General features: G+C 37.5%; 1 protein-coding gene across 1 annotated transcript; it reads left to right on the plus strand.

Moving 5' to 3' along the window:
- Positions 1 to 419: 419 nt before the first annotated feature.
- LOC149007582 (uncharacterized) lies at positions 420 to 12,559 on the plus strand. The gene is made up of 8 exons (XM_089167108.1): positions 420 to 503; positions 606 to 629; positions 3,225 to 3,377; positions 3,464 to 3,561; positions 5,290 to 5,787; positions 11,606 to 11,753; positions 11,850 to 12,066; positions 12,114 to 12,559. Exons 1-8 carry the CDS (start codon positions 420 to 422, stop codon positions 12,557 to 12,559), a joined length of 1,668 nt encoding a protein of 555 aa, XP_089023234.1.
- Positions 12,560 to 13,540: the final 981 nt, after the last annotated feature.

Consider the following 13,540-nt stretch of genomic DNA (forward strand, 5'->3'; position numbering starts at 1 on the left):
CCTCCTCTCTGATCCCAATTCTGATGTTTGGTAAAAATATGTAAGGGAAGCACCGAACTCTTCCCCAATGGGTACATAGAGGATCCAGACTTTACTTTGTATGGTTATCTTGCACCCCAACACCATTATTCTTGGGAAAATCACGAGATTAGCCAGTTTTGGCTTTAAATTTACAAAAATAGCCACTGCAACTTATATTCAATGAAAATGGCTGATATTGGGTTTTGTATTACCAAAATGGGCAAAACAGTGTCATACCTCCGTCTTCGACAGTATAGGTAGGCGTTCTTCCCAGATTGACCAAGAAAACACCGAAATCGTGGATTGAAGCTGCAGATCGCCCTATTTTTTTTTTTTCAAAATCGTGGATTGAGTTGCAAGTTTCAATCGCCCAATATTCTACCGAAATCACTGGACAAATGGGGGGAGAAGACGCTGGTGTTTTAACTTTGGTTGCCATAACGAGAAGCAATCTAGTCGATATTCAAGCATGGTGGATTGAGGTAAGCATTTTGGCTTTCTAGGTTTTCCATTTCATTGGTTAATCTGGTTCTAATCCTTTCTTCTTTTCTCCTTTCCTGCTTCTTTGTTCTCACTCCATCCAGAACCGGAATATTGCTGCAAATCAGGTACATACATGTTCCTTCAAACCCCCTACACATAACTGTTGTCGACTCTTATTCTTCCTATTTTTACCTTTTCTAGTTCACACAGCTATGGACTCTTCTTCTTCCCATTTAAATTTAGTGTATTGAATGTTACATGTATGTACATTGTTAGATTGCCTTTGTTGTTCATTCTCCTCACGATCAACTCTTTTTGTTGTTGAATAATAATACAAAAATTAAATAGATACACCTGAAATGTGATCTAGTGTTGTTGGTTAGTAGCTTGCAAAAGAGGTGTTCGACCCCTTGGGTATACTTGACTATTGCAAATTTCTAGCTGCTAAACCGAAAGATAGGAGAGAAGCAAATTATTTTTTTCGTTGAAAGAAAAAATCCATTAAATTGAAGGAGAAACTTACAAAATAGTGTAATCTTAGGTGGTCTTATTTTAAATAAGAAAATTACTATAAAGAGGACTAGAGCAAAATGACAGGTAGCCAACATTGTTTTGACCTTTGTGTTAGTAGGTAGTAATAGAGAAACTAAATAAATTGGCCCAGATTTTGTTTGCTTAATATTAAATTCTTCCCTGGACAAGAAATCTTAGATAATGCATTGGACTAGAATTCCCAAGTCCAGTAGTCTATAACCCTCGGTAAAGAGCAACTGTAAATATTATCCAGTTGTTGCTTATAGGTTGTGTTCCCTCTCCTTAAAATAACATCCTAACCATTGTTCTCAAAGCATAACCCTCATTTGCTTGGTATTACATTGTCTCTAGTAATTCCTTGCAAACATAAAAGTGTTTTCAAACAATAGTCTCGAATTTGGGATTAGATATTTACAAGTATTTGGTTTGTTGGAAGGACTTGCTATGGGGGTATAGGGGTAATAGGAGCTTATGGCTTCCCTTGTTTTAGCACAAAGCTTGAGTACCTATAATATACCAACTAGAGTTAATTAACTAAACCAAGTCCAATACAGTTCCTCACACAACAAAATTTTAGATAGGCATGAAAGTAAAGTACAGATCAAAATGATAAACTTAAATGGGACAACAGTTGCTCATTAGGTTAGAAGCTTCTCAGTAACAAGTTACTACAAACAATTTTTTCTAGTTACAGTATTTAGCTACATAAGTTTAAGTAAATTTACATAGGAGTAATGCAATCTAGAAACTACCAAAAAAATGATTTCTTTCTCAAATTTCTAAATGCAATGCCACATATCACTTGCGGCATCTGTTGGTGTTGGAAGACAAAGGTTATTTGAAGTTATCCCTTTAGCCCTATTGCACTTATCTTCTCAGCAAGTTGGTCATCAGTTAGATTAGTTGGAACGAACTCAGAGTTGTTTGGGAAATATGTGGTTTTTAGGATTTTTGCCCACATAGAGTGAGTTCATTCAAGAGGCACCAAGCTTGCTTGAGAAGCAAGTATTTCTATGTCTTTCTTTAACCTTCATTTTTGTTAATAAACCCCTTCCAAACATTATCTAAGATTGATGCTAAGCTCCTTTATTGGGAGGTTGCTGTCATTCCTTTTGATAGGTATTGGAACAAAGGAAAAGGTTGGTTAGTTGATTTGGTCAACAAGAAATTGATAAAACATTAAGTGTAAACAAGAGATAGAAAATGGGTGCTTTTAGGATTTCTTGATTGTACATGTAATAGTTATAAATAAATCTTTAATTTTCAAATAGTGAGTATTAGAAATGGCACATGGTGTGTGAAAAATCTTAAATTGAGGTTTGACACTAGCAGTTAGGTCATGCTAATGCATGTCCTTTTGTCTTATTCAAAACTTTGGTTGCAAGAAATGTAGAAAGTAAATAAGTGGATACGTGGATAAAAAAGAAAGAAAAAAAAAAAAAAAAACTGATGAAGCTAGAGAGATAGAGAATTTGTGATCCTCTAAAAAAATGTTGTTTAGAATGCTTTATGTTGATAATAAGCATAACCTATATGGAAATCTAGGATTTTTTGTTTTATATAGAAGTATGGGAAGTGAAAGGGAATAAAAAGTAGAAATGAAGAAAATCAACAAGGAGAGGCCTCATGGACTATATTGTTGCTTAAGTTGAATTGGTTTGGAATCTGTTTTGTTTTGCATAATATATTAGTTTAGCTGTAGGGGACCAGACCCTATGATGACATAAATAACAAAAACTTTGAATGTAGAAATAATTTGTTCAAGAGAGAAAGAGAATGAGATCAAGCATTTCAACCTACATTTAGATTGAATATGCAGGTCATGCTTGGTTTGTTGGTTAAGTGCTCACATTGAGGATAAAGTTTGTAATTACCTAACCCATTGAAATAACCTCTCTTGAAACAGGGTTGAGGCTACATTTGTTTGACTTCCCAAACTTTGCTAAAAATTAGAGCCTTGTGTGTTGTGTACAACTTTTGTTTAGAAAGGTGACAAAGTTATTTAGTTATAGTAGTGAGAGTTAGAAGTTTTCTAGATAACTTAATTGGAATTCATAACAATCCCTTGCAAGGGGCGAGGGAGGCGGGGGGGAGGGGGTGGATGGATAAACTACATTATGTTTCAAGTTAGCTTGGTAGCTCTTATATATGGTTATTTATTTGTTTTTGGTATATGGTGATTGCAGGATATTGGAAGTATGTCAAGTTCAGTATTAGTTGTATGCAACTATGGTGGAATGTTAGTAAGAAAGAGTAATGGAACATATATCAATGAGGGAGGTGATTCTATTGCAATTCGGATGGATGGAACAATGAATTACATCCAGTTCTTGGAGAAGGTTTGTTCATCATGGAATTTGAGCCCTAAATGTGTTCTACTGAAGCAATTAGTTCCTAGGAGTAGATTGGCTCCTATTAACCTAAGGGAGATCCAGATATTCATAATATGTTAGAGTTTGGCAATGTTAATGCCATCATAGATGTTTTTGTATCAAAGAATGATGGCTCTATTGTAAGTGACCAGTATTGTCACATCCACCCAGCCGGTACCCCATCAGGCATACCCGGGTATGTGATCCACAGTCCCAAGGATCAAGATCGAGCAATCATGCCTCCCACATACACGATAACGCAATCATGAACAATAATAGTCAAGGTAAAAGCATATAATAAAAGGATCATGAATATGATAAACAGATAATCAGAGTGCGGAATAAAATGATACCAAAATATATATAATCCAAAAAGAGAGAAAGTGAGCGGAAGTCACTCCCTCAATAGCAACGGAAAGTAGATAATTCAAGTTAAGTTACAAATCCAAAACTTCAAGGAGTATATCAGTGAAAGTTAAATTACAGATCCAGGTTCCAAATTAGCAGCAAGGTAAAGCCTAAGCTAAGGTCTCCTCGGTCTTATACAATGTGTACTCATAGGTGTACACAAAGGAAACTAAGTAAGGCCTCTCCCACACCAAGGTCGGGCTAATCTTGGTACGGAGGGTAATCACCCTCGGTACCTTCACTGTAACTTTCATAATGGCCAAGACCTTCAGTGTAGTATGCGGGATCCTAGTCAGCCTCGAGGTATGACCCATCAGCCTTCTTCGGAACTGCAGAGAAATCTATCAAAACAATTGCACAGAAAGGAATGAGTTCAAAATAACTTAGCAAGGCAGTTGTTCCATAATACACATGTCATATGATACGAAACATAACATGATGCGAAATGATATGAGACAGATGATGCATATATGATTCTAACTCTACATATGCTAGTCTCTATGGCTGACATGCTTTAAGTCATAGCACCATACTTCTTTGGGTAGGTCTCAATCACTCAAGCAGGTGAGAATTCGGTCATGCATCCCTCGAGACATATCCATGGCTGGGGTTTAAGTCGCCGCTCTCTCACACCACCATTTGGTCTAAGTATTGGCGCATGTCATGATAAAGCCTAGCCTAATGCAAGTCATCTACTCAGTCATATCATGTTAGATCCAGATACGACCATTCCTCACCCCCGGCGATCCTTTCCGGTATCCTTCACACTAGAGTCAGTATAGTCCCGGACTATGGACTCGTCAACCCTATTGGACTCATCAAGAATCTTCACAAACTCCAAGAGATAGCCTTGGGAAGCTCACTCCTCATTCTCTAGAGTCCAAATGATTAGGGTAGGGTTCTATTCACGAGATCCCAATAAGTAGGCTTAAAATAATCAAGAAATTTGTGATTTTCGTATTTAATAATCTGCTGGTCGACTGGGCTAGTCGACCAAGCCATGACAACAACTTCAAATAGGGAATTGGAAGGCCAGACTGATCCAAATTGATTTGGGTTTTCTCTTACAAGTCAATCAACAAGTCTAGATTAGAGAAATTACCTCGAAACAAGATTGGAAGTGCATCAAATACTTCAGCTAAGCTTCCCCTCTTCTAGGCGCAGTTTCTCACCGAACACTGACAGTGTATCCAAGTAAGGGGCATCACTGTCAATATCCATAAGCTCTGAGTCATACACCGAATCTTCAACTACGAGGGCCCACAAGTCTCTTCTTCCACCATTCTGGGTCTTCGGACCTACAAACATCAAAGGATCCTTGTTGGGGTCAGGGTTAGGATAGGGCTGGGTTTCACAAGTATGATGCCAAGTATTTATAGTCTTACCAACTTGCCTCATATAAGCTTTTATATTCTTCAAGGTTGTAATGCGATGTAAATATTGATTTATCTTTATTTTATTGTTTTAGCAGGGGAAGTGTTACCTTTGTGCAGTCAGAGCAGATGGATAATGGGAATGATGTTGATAATTGTGATAGGGGTATTGTTTGTTTTAGTGAAACACCTACAGACAAACTACTAACTGTATTCTGGGAGAAGGCAATAGAAGGTGTGGGACAGATGTTCAAATCAGCCACTGACTTTCAACAATCAGTTTATCAATTTGCAATTGCAAATGGTTTTTGTTGTCATGTAAAGCGAAGTAACAAAACAAGGGTTATTATTGAGTGTGCAGTTGAGGGATGTTGTTGGTTTGTTAAGACAAGTCATTTGAAGCCGACTAAAATGTTTAGAATTTACAAGTACCAAGGAGAACACCAACATCCTCCTGGATCTCAGTTTAACGATAGGGTTAAGGTACCACAATCTGTTTTAGGTAATGTTGTGGTTGAGAAAGTTCGAGACACCCCAAAGTATCCATCAACTGAAATTGTTATTGATATGAAAAGAGACTACCACCTAGAATTGAGGTATATGCAATGTTGGAGAGCTAAGGAGGTTGCAAATGAGAGAATATTTGGATCTTACAAGGAGTCATATCTGTGAAATCCAGCCCAAACCTAACCAGGACACCCTATTTGTTTTGGGATAAAGAAAGACTTGTTTAATGTTAGACCTTGAAGTCGGACCTTGATTTCAATGTTTTTATCCTTGAAAGCCTTAGGAGGCCATGTCTGACCTTTTCCTTAGGGTAGATCCTGTGAAATCCGGCCTTATCCTTACCCTGACCAGGCCCGGAATTTATATTGTTTGTAGATCCAATGACCCGAAGTGGTGAGAGAAGTCCTTGTGGGCCCTCTATATGGAAGACATGGCGTTCGACCCGAAACCCATGGATTTTGATGATGGTGCTCCATACTTGGAAGTAGGGGTGCAAGTTTGGCCCTGGCGGCCCTGACCCGCCCTGAGCCCGAATAAGGCTTGGGCTAAAGATTTTGGCCCTAAGGGCGTGTTAGGGCCAAAATATTCTGGCCCTGAACTAGGGCCAAGGGCGGGCCTAGGATTACTCTCTGGCCCGCCCAGCCCATCCCGGCCCGTCCCTGATTTTTGGCCTTGACCCAGGCCCTGATTTTGGCCTTGACCCAAGCCCTGATTTTGGCCCTGACCCAGGCCCTGATTTTGGCCCCGACCTAGGCCCCGATTTTGGCCCCGATCTTGGCCCCGCCACGTGCCCCGATCCTAGCCCCGATTCTGGCCCCGATCCCGGCCCCGATCTTGGCCCTAATTCTGGTCCTGATCTTGGCCCTGATCCTGGTCCTGATCTTGGCCCTTATATTAGCTATGATCCTGACCCTAATCCTGGCTCTGATTTGAGTCTAAAGACTCTAGACCCTCCACCTATATGGGTGGATACTTGACACGTGTCAAATTTTAGAAACATGATCATGTTTTGTAAAAAATTAATAAAAATAAATTATAACCTCATTACCAATGTAATAAGCATCTATTTGATTTTGGCCCTGATCCTGACCCTAATTTTGGCTCTAATCTTAATATTAATTTGACGATGATCATGTACTACAGTACTAGATTCTTACCCTGATCTTCATACTAACATTGATATGAGTCTTGATTTTGACATTTAGTCACTTTGATCATATTAGACTATAAATTCACTATTTTAAGGTAATTTTTATTTTTCCAACAAAGTCATTTTTAGTTCAATAAAATATTGATTTTGATTTTTGACTAAGGCGAGATAATATATTATAAATAATAAAAACTATTACATAAAGAATTAATATCTAACAAATCTATATCCCAACTTCTCATCATGAGTATCTAACAAATCTACTGTGATATTTCAAAAAAATTATTAAAAACATATAACTATGTTTGTAACTAAACATCATTTTCTTTAACTATGAAAAAAATACATTTTTTTTTTGTTAAATACTAAATTATCGTCGATTTACTTGTTAACAAGGTTTTATATGATTTTTTTTGTATTGAATAAAGATATCAATTTATTGAACAGTTTTGAATGAAAACATACCTTCCTACGGCTTAAGTTCTTGACTTTGAAGATAAAATTTTCATTTATTAGATTCCTTTTGAATTCCGAATCTCTGATGTTTCTAAGTTTATAAAAAGAGTTTGTGTGACATTCTCTATAATTAACTTGACTTTCGAATATGCCTAAATTTAATTACAATTCTTCTCTCTACTTATTATATTTTATGAATAATTTTAACTCTTTACTGCTGGAGAAAAACCAAAGGAAAAAACAGAATAAGAGAGAGAGAGAGAGAGAGAAACTTGGGGGAAAGACAAATTGAAAATTTGGAATGAAGTTTGACCATTGTCTTAGAAGTTAAAAATTAATTGAGAATTGAGATAAATCTTTTTCTTTTTCCCTTTGAGCTTACATATAATAACCATAATTTTCATCAAATAGCAAATTAAAAAACCCTAGAAATTTGGATTTCTCTATTTCTCTAAAATCTAAATGAGTATAAATAGTTAAATACATATTGAATATAAGTTTTGGAATATTTGTTGACATCTTTACTATTTTATTTTCCAGAACTGAGTTTGGAATTTAAGAATTTATTATTTTAATATGTATTTTAATTACTACCTGTCTTACATTTGATATTTACAACCAAAGAAATGGCCAATTAAAGCTAGGGACAAGGCCAATTAGGGCCTGGGCCAATCAGGGCCAGGGACAGTGCTAATCAGGGTCAGGGCCAATCAAGGCCAGGGACAGGGCCAATCAGGGACAGGGACAGGGTCAATTAGGGCCAGGGACAGGGCCAATTAGGGCCAAGGACAGGGTCAATCAGGGCCAATCAGGGCCAACCCATCCCGACCCGGCCCAATTAGGGCCAATTAGGGAGGGAATGGGCTTGGCTTGGCCCTGTAGGGCTTAGGGCCAGGGACAATAATCATTGGCCTTGAAACTAGGGCCAGGGCGGGAATGGGCTCAAATTATAGCATATAGGGTTGTGCTTGGGATTGCAAAAACCCGGCCCAGCCCAGCCCAATTGCAGCCCTACTTGGAAGCATTGTCAGTGTGCTGTGAGAATCTGCGCAGCGAAGAAGGTGAGCTTAGTTGGTGGACCTAATGAACTCCCGTACCCAATCCGAAGATATCTCTGGAAACTAGACTTTTTTCTTGACTTGTAGGAGAAAACCGCACTCAATTTGACCTTGTATAGCCCTCCGAATCCGCATCCGAAGTTGCTGAACTATTTCTAAAAATTCTGTTGAAACTACCTTGGGTCGATACTGTTGATCAATACCATCAACCAAGAGCATCGACCCAACAAGCCCAAATTCGAATAAAAATGTGCTTTTTGGATTTTCTTCCTCCTTTTAAGTGAAACCTCCAACCTAAAACATTATTTCACTCATTTCAACATCTGAGAAAGTGGGAAAGCTCCTCTAAGCCTCCTCCTTGGCTTGGGTGTTGATTTTCTTCAAGAATCCTTTGTCTCTCTTCTCTAATCTCTTCTACAAGGTATGTAATCTCTCACTCTCTCTCTAATCTACTTCTACCTCACCTTATTCTTGCTGTTGGGGCTATGAAGGAGGTGTTGCAACCTTGCAACCACCTCTTCTAATGTCTCTTGTGATTCCTATAAACCCCCATTCATTCTATCAATGCTATGTATCTCATATCGATTCTTAACCTTGTCTTTCTTATGGAATTCCTCCATAGCAACATGATTTCATCTCCTAAACTGGTTCCTATAGTATGCTAAGTTTGATTATATGTTAATAATCATTCATAATCTATTGCTTATCATTCTCTTGATTGAATCCTTGATCTCCCTTGCAATTGCATTGGTTTCATTATGAAACTTGATGTTCTTGCTCTCTTACTTTGATTCCTCTTCATGGCAACATGAGTTCATTTTCTTAATCTGATTTTATTTAGCAATGAGGTCTGATTATATGTTAGTAATTGTCTATATTCTGTTGCTCATCATTCCATTGATTAAATTCCTAAGCTCTCTTGCATTTGCAATTGATTCCATTGAAGACCATGAATTCCAACTCTTAAACTTGATATGTCAATTTGGGGTTTTCTAAATTGACCATTGGATCATGTTAATTCTTTGATAATTAATGTCTCTATATTGTGTTTGAACTGTTCCCCAAGTTTTGTATCGATCCGAGACCCGAAAGACCAATTTTGAGCCAAAACCCAAAAATCCAATTTCCTGTCCGAGACTCTTTGGGTCGATACTGTTGGTCGATACCATTAACCCAATGTATCGACCAACAGAATTGCTGTCAGCAACTTTTGCCCAATTTTAATCTGTTCGATCTCCGATTGTTTTGATTTCTTCTCTAATCCTTCATGTATGTTTATTTAGGGATTTAAGACTATAATTGGACCATTCTCTTGTGACTTCGGATCATCTTCTTCAAATTTTGAGGAAAGGACAGTTATTACCATAATTACATGAATTATGTGAATTATGCCTCTATGTTGGAAACTTGGTAGATTCACATTAATTGTTGTATTTCTAACATCATATGGCTGTTTTATATACTTCAAGACAGTAGTACTATGTTATACATCACTTTGATTATCATGATTATGTATTCGTGTTAATTACATATGTGATTGATCATGCTATATTACATCTCGTTCATATGATGAAATATCATTTATGTGTGATGTGATTGAATAGGTATGATTTGGGATTGGGGAGTGCCCTATTGGTACTTCTGTCCTTGGACATCGGAGGGAATAGTATGGGATGTTCTCCAAAGATGCCCATCAACGCTTTCCTGGATCATTGGATGACATACATAGGACTTGTCTAGTGGTGTTTGGCTAAGATGTCCCTGTCGTATCAGACCCGAATTGGAAGGGCATTGAGACCAAACGACCCGTGGTAGTAATGTGGATTTGTGTGCGCTCAAAACCGGTAACCATCCCGTGAGAGGATATAAATCGCATTGCGGATACCCGAAAGGGGCCATTTATTGGTAGGGTTGGAAATGGCTAGACTTGGGCTCACGAGCGCTCAAGACCGGTAACCAACCCGTGAGAGGACGTGAGAGCTTCCCGTTTACTATTTGTGGATGACCAATAGGGTTGATGAGTCCGTAATCCGGGATTACGCTGACTCTAGTGTGAAGGATACCGGAAAGGATCGCCCGAGGCGAGGAATGGACGTATCTGGATCTAAGTTGATACGATTGAGCAGATGACTTGCATTGGGCTAGGCTTTACCGTGACATGCGCCAATACTTATACCAAATGGTGATGTGAGAGAGCAGTGACCAAAACCCTTACCATGGTTTGAGAGGACTTTACCTAATTATCCTTGCAGACCCAAGATATCTTGTATGATTGAGGGGGAGTGAGAGACGACCTAAAGAAGTATGGTGCTATGACTTAAAGCATGTCTACCCTAGTTGACCAGCATACTTAGAGTTAGATTCATGTTTGCATCATATGTCTCATATCATATTGCATCATGCTATGTTGTGCATCATATGATTTATGTTATTATGGAATAACTTTCCTTGCTTAGTTCTTTTGAACTCACTCCTTTTTGCAACATATTTTGTTAAGACTTTTCTGCAAGTACTACTACTGTTGACTGTGACGGTCAACACTTTGAGGACTAAGTTGGTGACTCATACCACTTTGGCTACGGTGACTACATCTATGAAGGCTATCAGTTCAAGACTCATATTTGTCAGGAGTAAATCCGGCCTGGCTTAGTTTCTTATGATTAAGTTATTGAGGAGACATTGTATAAGTTAGAAGAAACTTTAACTTAGTTGCTTACCTTTTTATTTCCTTTCTTTGGAGATCTGGTTGTAATCTTTACCTTATTTCGATCTACCTTCTGCACACGTTTGTAGAGTATATTTCCCCTATACTCTATAGTTGTCTTTTGATTTGGTCCTTGTTATTCCGCACTCTGATGTTCTTTGTGATCCTTATGTGACCATTTCTTAACTTTTATTATTAGATTACTTGAATACCATAATTTGTCCTTGCTTTTTATTATATTATTGTGCTAAGTGGATATGATCGTTCCTAAACTAGATCTGTTGGGCTGTGGATCACTCCTGAGTAACCCAGATAGGGTACCCCCTGGGTGGATTTAGGGCGGGATGTGACAATATCAGTACATCCCTTGGTTTTGAGACAAGGTTATTGAGACAAACCCTTGCAGCCATGAAAAATATGAGTTAGACGATGATGATAGATTTAAAAGACTATTTGTAACTTATTATGCTGCATTTGCAAGGCTTCATGACTGGATGTAGGCAGGTACTGTACATTGATGGTACATTTATAAAATCTAGGTATCTTGGCACACTTTTATCTGCTACAACAATGGATGCAGATGATGGAATGTTTCTTGTTGCCTATGCAATTGTCCCTGGTGAGAATCACTATGATTGGATATGGTTTTTGGAGAAACTTAAGATGGCATTGGACAACACTGATCAGGTTGTTTTTATATCTGATAGGCATCAATCCATAATTGATGGGGTGCATTCAGTCTTTGGGGATGTTCAACATGCATAATGTTTACGCCATTTAAAGGAAAATTTCAAGAAGATTCTTCAAAAACCTTGCGCAGCCATTTTGAAAAATACTTTGGAAGCGTTGTTGCACAATGCAACATATGCAAGGACACTTGAGGATTTTAACAACGACATGGGTGATATTAAGGATGTCTCAAAGGATGCATATGTATGGTTAATGGCGACTAGACCAGAGAATTGGGCCAATTGCTTGTTCCCTGGAAAGCATATGACAAGTTAACCTCCAATTATGCAGAGACTTTTAATGGATGGATTCTAACAGCACGTGAATTGCCCATTATGAACCTCCTGAACAATATACGGGTGAAACAGATGGAGATGATGTATAAACGTCAGCAAAAGTTAATTAAGTGGAAATATGTTGTGGGTCCTAAGATTAACAAGATTCTGAAGAAACGAGCTTGTAAAAGTGAAAGGTTACTTGCTCGACGATCATCATTGTCTAGTTTTGAAGTTGAGGGGGACTTAAGAACACATTCTATTCGCTTAAGTATGAGAGGTTGCTCCTGTAAGGTGTGGGATATGACAGGTTTGCCTTGTATTCATGCATGTGTTACAATAACAAAAATTCATGGACAACTTTTATCTTATGTTTCACATGAATATCATAAAGAGAAGTATGCACAAGTTTATGCACTACCAATTAATCATGTCCGTAATTATGATATGTCACTGAAATCTCCTGTGGAGATGTTTACATTGTTGTGAAGCCTCCTATAACTCGTAAACAGGCAAGTCAACGAAAGAGACAACGTATAGAATCAGAAGTGGAGAAGTGATCTCAACATTGTAGTAGATGTGGGGTCATACGCATAATAGGAGGTCTTGTAGGGAGGCGATATAACCTCCTATGCATGTGGTTAGTGAATTTTAATAATTCCAAAGAATAAAAAAAAAAGTTTAAAATGTTGTTTTATTATAATTTTTGTAATCCCATCTAGATGAGTTTTAACTGAGTTAATAATCTTACATACAGGAAGGAGTGCGATTTTTGTGTTTTCTAAGATCCTATGCAATTGAGGTAACCCAAACAATGAGGCTTATTACATGTTCCTATTAAGAGCCACTTGTAAATCTGAAACATCTCAATGATGTACTTAGTCCTTCCCTTCATGGTGATGAAGTTATCATTGATGAGTTTCCAGGCAATACATATGCTTTAAGCATGGAGTTTTGAGGTATGCAATATGCTGTGAATCAATATGATTTAGTTGAGTTAAAAATTATAATATGAATCATGTGTGGCTGCGTTATTTTTTTGTATATTAACCAAGTAATTCTTGAATAAAGTCAAATTATTGTAAATGAATGGTTGTATGATAGGATTTTTTTTTTATTAATTTAACGCAAAGTTTCTATCTTGCAGATTGACATGGAAGCTCAATGGGTTTTTTTTGTGTGAATATTTTGAAGGACTTGTTTGCCATTGTTGATCCTCCTAACAGTCAAATTGCTTATTGCATAAATGTTTCCTCTTATGTATTATCACAATGGTAGTTTTTTATAGATATATTTTGTATTGTATAAAGCATTTATGGTTTGTACAAACAATACCATTATGAAATGTAAATATTGAAGTTTTACTTGTTGATGCCTTCTAAGTGGTTTCCATATGTAATTATGTTTTGTCTTTTTGTTTAGATTTTGAGATCTAACATTTGTTTGCTTTAGGTGAATCCTTAACTCAAA

Source organism: Hakea prostrata, chromosome 8 (assembly GCF_041222555.1).
Source record: "Hakea prostrata isolate BN-2017 chromosome 8, UWA_Hpros_2, whole genome shotgun sequence".
In the NCBI taxonomy this organism is placed as follows: Eukaryota; Viridiplantae; Streptophyta; class Magnoliopsida; order Proteales; family Proteaceae; genus Hakea; species Hakea prostrata.

What these genes read in the sequence shown, in the direction of transcription:
- LOC149007582 (XM_089167108.1), top strand. Translation starts at nt 420, where the DNA reads ATGGGGGGAGAAGACGCTGGTGTTTTAACTTTGGTTGCCATAACGAGA. An exon ending in ACATCCAGTTCTTGGAGAAG is followed by an intron (nt 3,378 to 3,463) that starts GTTTGTTCATCA and finishes TATTAACCTAAG; the next exon opens with GGAGATCCAGATATTCATAA. An exon ending in CCCTGGAAAGCATATGACAA is followed by an intron (nt 12,067 to 12,113) that starts GTTAACCTCCAA and finishes GGATTCTAACAG; the next exon opens with CACGTGAATTGCCCATTATG.